General features: G+C 56.7%; 1 protein-coding gene across 1 annotated transcript in view; it reads left to right on the forward strand.

Annotated features, from left to right (window-relative positions):
• Positions 1-9,118, forward strand: part of FBN3 (fibrillin 3) — an 89,535-nt gene that overhangs the window by 41,249 nt on the left and 39,168 nt on the right. The window contains 8 exon segments of the mRNA XM_010004494.1: positions 51-194; positions 631-750; positions 2,675-2,800; positions 2,889-3,011; positions 3,914-4,189; positions 5,100-5,153; positions 7,071-7,196; positions 8,232-8,357. Coding sequence (XP_010002796.1) covers positions 51-194; positions 631-750; positions 2,675-2,800; positions 2,889-3,011; positions 3,914-4,189; positions 5,100-5,153; positions 7,071-7,196; positions 8,232-8,357 — 1,095 coding nt within the window.

The following is a 9,118-nucleotide window of genomic DNA, read 5'->3' on the forward strand; positions in this document are numbered from 1 at the left end:
GGGGGGGGTTTGGATCCCCCTGCTGCTGATGGTGTCTCTGTACCCGCCAGGAACCGCCACCCTCAACCAGACCATCGACATCTGCAAACACTTCACCAACCTGTGCCTGAACGGGCGCTGCATCCCCACCCCCTCCAGCTACCGCTGCGAGTGCAACATGGGCTACAAGCAGGACGTGAGGGGGGAGTGCATCGGTGAGCAGGTCCTGAGGGGTGTCCCCAGGGGGTCCCCTCCAGCTGGGCAGCCCCCCAGGGTGCTCCCCTCTGCACCTCGAGCTGCTGCGCCCACCCCCGAGCTCAGCTCCGGCGAGGGGCTGGAGATGTGTCCTTGGATGGGCAAGGGGGGCAGGAGCAGCTGGATGGAAAGGTCCTTCTGCCCCTGAGGGACACCATGAATTGGGGTTGGAACCTGCTGATCTTTAAGGTTCCTTCCAACCTTCCATTCTCTGATTCACTGGAGGGAGGATCCACCACCCAGCGCGTCCTTGGCCGCGACGTCAGGACGCGCTGGAGTTGAAGGGGTGTGCCCAGCAAACCCCCCCCCCCCCCCACAGGAGACCACTTCTGTACCCTGTCCTGGCAGCTTCTTGCCCCTCGTGGTGCCCCCAAACCAAGGTGTTTCTCCCTGCAGACGTGGACGAGTGCTCCAGCAGCCCCTGTGTGCACGGCGACTGCGTCAACACCCCTGGCTCCTACCACTGCAAGTGCCACGAGGGCTTCCAGAGCACCCCCACCAAGCAGGCCTGCATTGGTGAGTGTCTGCTGCCCCTCCACCTGGGGGGACACACAGGGGGCTGGAAGAGACCTGGGCACCACGGGGCAGTGGTTGTAGAGGGGAAACTGAGAGGAGACCCCAGCACCAAACACCCTCCCAGCCAGGTGGGATTTCAGAACAACTTCCTTGAGATGCCACCACTGGGCTGAAATCTGTCCAGGAGAAGTTCCCTCTGCCTTTATCTACCTTCAAGTTGGCTGGCTGCAATCAAAGAGCTTACAGAGTCCTTTCAAGAGCAGAACTCCATTTAAAGGGGTCAACATTTTGTTTTGACAGAAGTGAGGGTTCTGGGGGGTGTTTCTCTCCTTGTAGGGGCTGGGATTTCTAGCAAAGTTCTTCTGTCAGAGTCTTGCAGCTCTGGGTGAGGTGAGGAGCAAGAGCTCTGGTGCTAAGGAAGAAGGATGGGAAGGTGATGTCCCATGTGAAGAAGAAGGAGAGGCAGATTGCCCTGACAGTGCCTGATTTTTAACATTTCTGTCAAGTGGCTTCTGCTGAAGGGGTTTCCAAAGGACCCCCAGCTGCCTGATGGTGTGAAAGGCTTTCATCCTTTCCAAATGAAACGTTTTGAACTGAACGTGAGGGTGGTGAGAGCCTGGCCCAGGTTGCCCAGGGAAGCTGTGGCTGCCCCATCCCTGGGGGTGTTGAAGGGCAGGTTGGATGGGGCTTGGAGCAACCTGGGCTGGTGGGAGGTGTCCCTGCCCATGTAGGGGGGTTGGATCTAGATGATCTTGAAGGTCTCTTCCAACCCAAACCAATCCATGAGTCTATGAATTCTTCTTCTCTCTTCCTGCCCCTGAATGTTGGATCATTGCAATCCTTTACAGCATTTTGTAGCTGTTGGGAAGCTGCCCCTTGTCACCCCCCTCTCCTCTCCCTTCTAAACTAAACAAACACAAGTCTCTCAATCTCATCTCACTGATAATGTCTCTTAAGCTTCTCATTGTCCTTGGTTTTATCTCCTCAACTTCCTCCATTTGGTCTCAATCTTTTTCTAATGTCTGGTGCCAAAATTGGATGTCATTTTTCAGCTGGGACCTCTCAAGCTGCCAGGACAAGTCCCTGTCCCATGAGCCTTACATGTGGCTCTTCTATCAGTAAAGCCCCTAAGGAGGTTTCCTTCTGTGCAAGGTCACCCCATTTCATCCAGTTTTGACCCTTTTCTGCCAGGCTGCTTCTCCAGCTGCTTCTCCAGCTGACTTCTCCACTCTAGGAGAAGTCTACAAAGTGGTTCATCCATTGCTGCTGGGGCAGACTCTTGTTTTTTCTGTAATTTGCTTATAAAATGGCTCATCCTGCTGCCCCAGCTCTGGCTAAAGGGTCAATAACAACCTTCCAACCCCAGATAATCCTCCTCCTTTCTCCTTCTGCCTCTACCCAGAGGCGTTGAGTGTCCTGAGTGGGCATCATGTTCTTGAGGTGCAACCCAGCACTTCCCCTGCTGCCAAACTGCAGCCATCTTGTGCCCCACCTTCTGTCCTTGTCCTGCTTTGACCCAGGATAGAACTCATTCCCTTTTTCTCCTGGAATTCATTCTGCTGAGGCACTGGGACACATCTCTGTGGCCGGTCTGAGTCCACGGCTGGTCTGTGGGCTTCTGCTGTCTGCTGTGGACTTGACCAGCCCTAGGATGGGTTGAGTTGCAAACAGGGCCCTGAGGCAAGAGGTTGGCAAAGACATCATGGAGACCCTCCAGCTGTCACCCCACAAATGTGCTGCTTCCAGACCATGCAGAAGGTGCTTTCCCCACATCTTCTCCACCTCCGTTTGTGCGGCGGCGAAGAGCGCGACCCTGGGGCAGGGCCTTTTTGCTGCCTGAGAGGCTTTGCCTGCTTTTCTCCTGGAGCTGCAGCTGCTTCTCCTTCCCCTTGCTGCCACCTCCCTGTGCTTGTTTCCCTGCCAGACATCGACGAGTGCATCATGAACGGGGTGATGTGCAGGAACGGCCGCTGCGTCAACACCGACGGCAGCTTCCAGTGCATCTGCAACGCCGGCTTCGAGATCACCCCGGACGGCAAGAACTGCATGGGTGAGTCTCCCCTGCTTTGGGCAGCATGAGAGCGTCTGTGTGTCCTTCCCCCCCCAGCTGGTGACACAGCTCTGTTTGTCCTCCCCAGACCACGATGAATGTGCCACCACCAACATGTGCCTCAACGGGATGTGCATCAACGAGGACGGCAGCTTCAAGTGCATCTGCAAGCCTGGCTTCGTGCTGGCCCCCAACGGCCGCTACTGTGTGGGTGAGTAGCTCCTCAGCCTTGGGCTCTGCCCTCTTCCCAACCTGCTCTTCACCTCTCTGGGGACCTGTGAGCTGCCTGAGGCCAAGGGGAGCTGAGAAAAACCAAGACTGCTCCCAGGCCTCTCCAGGAATTGCCCCCTCGCAGCAGAATGGGAGCAAGAGAGGAATGTTCTTGCACCTCTGCTGCTTCAGTAGGGATTGGAGCTTAGGTTACCCTGAAGGAGGGTAAGTGGGGCTGTGAAGCTCTGAATGGCCAACAGGAGCTGGCAGCAGTTATCTCCACAGCTTCCCAGCCTCTGCAACACACTGTGGTTTGTGTGGCAGGGAGGTTGAGGTGTGAATGCAGAGTGGAGAAAGAAGGAGGACGTGGCATTTCCTTGAGATGCTGCTGTGAGATGGGGCAAATCCTCTGGGTCACAGAGCAGAGACCAGGCCCTGCTGCTCTGAGAAGGGTCTCAGGAGAGTGAAGAAGTCCAGATCCCTGTTCCTTCTTCAATCACTGGGGATCAGCAGAGTGTGCAGGGAATGTGATGCTCTGAACTGGACTTTTGAGAAGGGCAGGGAGGGAGAGGACAAGGGGGGATGGATGAAAAGTGGCAGAGGGAGATTGAGGTGAGACATGAGGAGGGAATTGTGGAGTGTGAGGGTGGTGAGAGCCTGGCCCAGGTTGCCCAGGGAAGCTGTGGCTGCCCCATCCCTGGCAGTGTTGAAGGGCAGGTTGGATGGGGCTTGGAGCAGCCTGGGCTGGTGGGAGGTGTCCCTGCCCATGCAGGGGGTGGGACTGGATGAGCTTTAAGGTCCTTTCCAACCCAAACCATCCCATGATTCTATGGTTCTGGCTCCCTCCAAACCTCCCTGTGTCATCCCCTGAGGTGAGGGTCCAGCCTGTGCTTCCTCCTGCAGACATTGACGAGTGTGAGACCCCGGGGATCTGCATGAACGGGTGGTGCATCAACACCGAGGGCTCCTTCCGCTGCGAGTGCCTGGGGGGCTTGGCCATTGGCGTGGACGGGCGCGTCTGCGTGGACACCCACATGCGCAGCACCTGCTACGGGGGCATCAAGAAGGGCACGTGTGCCCGGCCCTTCCCGGGGGCAGTCACCAAGTCCGAGTGCTGCTGTGCTAACCCAGACCATGGCTTTGGAGAGCCCTGCCAGCCCTGCCCTGCCAAAAACTCTGGTGAGCTGCTCGCTCCCCCTTCACTCGGATCTCGTGAGAATCTCCCTGTTGGCTGTTCAGTTCTGGAGCCCTTGAGATAAGAAGGGCATGAAACTCCTGGAGTGAGTCCAGATGAGGCCACAGAGATGATGGGAAGGCTGGAGCAGCTCTGCTCGGGAGACAGGCTGGGAGAGTTGGGGGGTTCAGCCTGGAGAAGAGAAGGCTCCAGGGAGACCTTAGAGCAGCTTCCAGGGCCTGAAGGGGCTCCAGGAAAGCTGGGGAGGGACTTGGGACAAGGGCAGGGAGGGAGAGGACAAGGGGGGATGGATGAAAAGTGGCAGAGGGCGATTGAGGTGAGACATGAGGAGGGAATTGTGGAGTGTGAGGGGGGTGAGAGCCTGGCCCAGGTTGCCCAGGGAAGCTGTGGCTGCCCCATCCCTGGGGGTGTTGAAGGGCAGGTTGGATGGGGCTTGGAGCAGCCTGGGCTGGTGGGAGGTGTCCCTGCCCATGCAGGGGGTGGGACTGGATGAGCTTTAAGGTCTTTTCCACCCAAACCATCCAATGATGATGATGATGGTGATGATCTGAGGAGGGTGCTCAGAGATATTCTAGGTCCCTGCAGGTCCCTGGGGTGGCCTAGGCTGGTTGGCAGTGACACGGGAAGGCCTCAGGCAGGGGGAAGGGGTTGCCATGAAGCCAAGAAGTTTAGGTTGAATCCACGAATGTGATGCTGATCTCACTGTAGGGATTCTCAGGGCCTGCTCCCCACGAGCACCAGCTCTGAAGCACACACAGCTTCAGCAGACACTGCCTGGGAGCCCACGGGTGCCATTTTAAGAAGCCAAGAATAAACCCACCATTCCCCAGAATGAATCTCACTGTGCATGAACCACCCAGGAGAGCTCATGTCTCTGTTGTGCTTCCCACACAGCTGAATTCCAGGCTCTCTGCAGCAGCGGCATCGGAATCACAGCTGATGGCAGAGGTAGGTGCAGCCCTTGGCCCAGATCCCATGACATGTGGCACCAGTGTCACCTCCTGCAGCTTCTTTTGAGCTGCTCTGAAGGAAGAAGTGTGTGTGTGTGCACCTGTGGGGAGGTGGGCAGGGGAGCCTTGGCAGGGTGGGAGCTGGTTGTGGTGAGCACAGGACAGCTGGCAGCAGCGGGTGGGTGGCACTGCCTGCAGGGACCTGGCTCTGCCTGAGCACGTGTCCGTGGGTGGGATGTGAGCCTGGGAAGTGGTGGAGAGGGAGCTGTGCATCTCTTCTCCTCCCTCAAGCACTGTGAGTTAAGGTTGAGCAACCTTGACACAGTCCCTGAGGGCTGCGTGTCCCTGAGGACGTCCCTGTGAGGGCAGGTGGTAACAGGACAAGGGGGAATGGATGAAAACTGGGAGAGGGAGATTGAGGTGAGACATGAGGAGGGAATTGTGGAGTGTGAGGGTGGTGAGAGCCTGGCCCAGGTTGCCCAGGGAAGCTGTGGCTGCCCCATCCCTGGCAGTGTTGAAGGGCAGGTTGGATGGGGCTTGGAGCAGCCTGGGCTGGTGGGAGGTGTCCCTGCCCATGCAGGGGGGTTGGACTGGATGATCTTGAAGGTTCCTTCCCACCCAAACCAGTCTGGGATTCTATGAGTGTTGAATCAAGTGGTTGATGCCTGGCACCCTGGGAAAGCTGCATTTCTGGGGGTGCACACACTGAGTTTGGGTCTGATCCCTGCTTTGTTGGAAATGAAGAGCATGACCAGTTGTGTCCTCTTGCTTGTTCCCTCCCATGCCCTCCAGCTCATTGGTCTGGGAGAAGAGGGTTTGGGGTGTCCCAGAGAGAGGGAGGTGACAAGGCCTGTTGGGATGTGGTGCCAAGGGGCTGCTTTGGGTCAGAGGGTGCACAGCAGGTCGGGCAGTGGCTGCTCTGCCAGCCCTGGACAGGCCTTGGAGCAGCAGGAAGCAGCCAGAGCTCCAGCCTTTCAAACTTTCCAAATGGGAATGAGCCAGAGGCAAAACCCTGGTGGCTTCTTGGGCTTCCTTCCAGGGCACTGAGTCTTGGCTGAAGTCAGTCTCAGGCTAACGTGGAGATGCTTTCTAGCAAGGAGCTGAGGTCACACACACTCTGGTCAGCCCATTGCTGCCCACAGCCAGGGCTTCCTGCACCCAGTGCTTTCCAGGGCTGCATCCCTGGGGATGTATCTGACCTCCAAAGACATGGAGACAAAGGTCAGTGGTGTCTGGGAAGCCCTGGCCTGGGCTGTTTGCCCTCTGGCACCATGGCCCTGCAAGAACATTGCTGTCCAAACCCAACCCTGTGGTTCTGTGGGGAGGCTCCTTCTGGCCAGGGTAAAAGCTCTTTGGAAGGACACCAGAGCTGTGCTCCAAAAAGGTGGTGAGATGCTGCTGGTGCAGAGGAAGAGGTGCTGCCCACCTGTCTGCTGCCCTTCTGGGTTACTGCCCACATCCACCGGGCACTTGGTGCTGCTGACAGGGGCAGGCAGGAGGTGGGTGGGGACAGAGATGCCCATGGCTGTCCCTGCCAGCTGCCTTGCAGAGCTGAGCCCAACCACCCTGCCCGTGGGCAGCAGGGGCCGTGGTGCTCCCTGCACTTTGCTGCAGCACCACCCAAAAACCTCTTGGTTGGAGGGCAGGTTTGTCCAAGGCACTTTCAAGTCGCCAAGGCAAGTCTTTGAAGCTGAGGTTCTGGCATCCTGCAAGATTCTGTCCCTCACCCAAATCTTAACCCTCCCTCCTGTCCCTGCCCCACCAGGGCCACGAACCGGGCAGAGGCCACAGGTCCTCCCTCCGAACATCCCCACCTGGCTGTTGGCACCAAAGACCGACGAAGAATGAAGGGGTGGGAGTTCTCTGTGGTTGAGCCTGCTGTGGCCCAGCTCACGTGGCTTCCTTCTCTGTGCAGACATCAACGAGTGTGCCCTCAACCCAGACATCTGCCCCAACGGGATGTGCGAGAACCTGCGCGGCAGCTACCGCTGCATCTGCAACCTGGGCTACGAGTCCGACCCCACGGGCAAGAACTGTGTGGGTGAGTCTTGGGCAGCCCAGCTCGGGGTGGCAGGAGCTCTGTGCTGGTAGGACAGGGTGCTGTGGACTCATCCAGGTGCAGACTTGAAGCCAGGCAGGAGCTTGAGGTGATCCTGCAGGTGGTGGCCTCGGAGACTGGCCCCATGCAAGGGGGTCTTGTCCACATGGAAGAGCAGGAGGTGCTGGAAAGGAAATGGCACAAATGGGATTGCATGTGGGTTCCAAATTTTGTCCTGTATTTTGGACAAGGGCAGGGAGGGAGAGGAGAAGGGGGAATGGATGAAAACTGGGAGAGGGAGATTGAGGTGAGACATGAGGAGGGAATTGTGGAGTGTGAGGGTGGTGAGAGCCTGGCCCAGGTTGCCCAGGGAAGCTGTGGCTGCCCCATCCCTGGCAGTGTTGAAGGGCAGGTTGGATGGGGCTTGGAGCAGCCTGGGCTGGTGGGAGGTGTCCCTGCCCATGCAGGGGGTTGGATCTAGATGATCTTGAAGGTCCCTTCCAGCCCAAACCAGTCAATGATTCTATGATTATTCCAGTGGCTGATTGTTTTCAATGTGAAAAATTTTCCACTTGGTGTCCAGTTTTGATCTCCTCAGGAGCAACTTGTGCCCATGGCCCCTGACTCCTTGTAAAAAAGGGGATCTCCATCTTCTTGGTAGCCACATTTAAACCCTGACACATGTGCTTTATGGTTTCATGAAGAACAGGCTGCCCTGCAGCTTATCCATGGTCTGATTCAAAGGTCACCAAAACCAAAAGAAGCCTTGATTTAACCCAGTAGGTTCTGGACTGGACGTGAAGTTGGGACTGGATGATCTTTAAGGTCCTTTCCATCCTAAACCAGTCTTGTGTGTCCTGGAGACATTCAAGGTCAGGTCTGACCAGGTCCTGAGCCTTCTTGTGTCTGTGATTCTGGTTCTTTGAGGCCAGCCCTGCATTCCTGTGCCTCCCAGGCTTCCAGAGCTTTGTAGGGCTGGCAGAGTAGAAGACTAGAAGTGGGTGGTGGAGCTGATCAAGCCCAACTCTTTACCCACAGATGTCGATGAGTGCACGGTGAACCGCCTGCTGTGCGACAACGGGCTGTGCCGCAACACCCCGGGCAGCTACACCTGCACCTGCCCCAAGGGCTTTGTCTTCAGGACAGAGACAGACACCTGTGAAGGTAAGGTGACCCCACGGAGAACATCCTCAAAAGCCTGAAGGAGCAACCTCTCCAGCTCCCTTAAAGGGAGCTCAAGCTCTGACGCCTCTTGGGTTGACCGCGGCGGTTGGAGCTGGAGCAGCTCCAGGTTTGGGGTTTGTGGGTTGGTTGGGGTTGGGGTGTTTTTTTTGATACCTAAGGGGAAATTTCACACTTCATTCAGAAGGGTGGACATCCAAACCCCAGAACATCTGGGCTTTCCAGTGACTGAAAACCAGAGCAATTTCCTCTGGGCCTCCCAAAATTTTAGCTGAAACCTGGCCAAGATGGCAAGTTCTGGGGGATTGGATTGAAGGTTTCTGGTTTGGGGGTGGGGAAGTTGTTCCCTGACCACAGAGTCCTCAAAAGTTGGAGAACTGGCACTTTGCACGTAAGTGTCTGTTTAGAGAGAAAAAACACACTGTGATTTTCTGGAAAGAAGGTGGAAAAGGGCAAGTTCTGTGTAGCCTCCCGTCGGGTTCAGGTGGGTGCATGAAGGTCATGGTCAGCACCACCTCAGCCAGGAGCAGCCTGAGCAGGCCAGTCCATTGTTCCCCTGGAGCTGCACCAGCCACCCTCAATCCATCCATTCCCTCAATCCATCCATACCTTCAACCCATCCAAACCCTCAATCCATCCATACCCTCAACCTATCCATACCCTCAACCTATCCATACCCTCAATCCATCCAAACCCTCAATCCATCCAAATTTTCAGTCCATCCATTCCCTCAATCCGTCCAT

Source organism: Chaetura pelagica, unplaced genomic scaffold (genome assembly GCF_000747805.2).
Source record: "Chaetura pelagica isolate M959 unplaced genomic scaffold, ChaPel_1.0 scaffold439, whole genome shotgun sequence".
NCBI lineage: Eukaryota > Metazoa > Chordata > Aves > Apodiformes > Apodidae > Chaetura > Chaetura pelagica.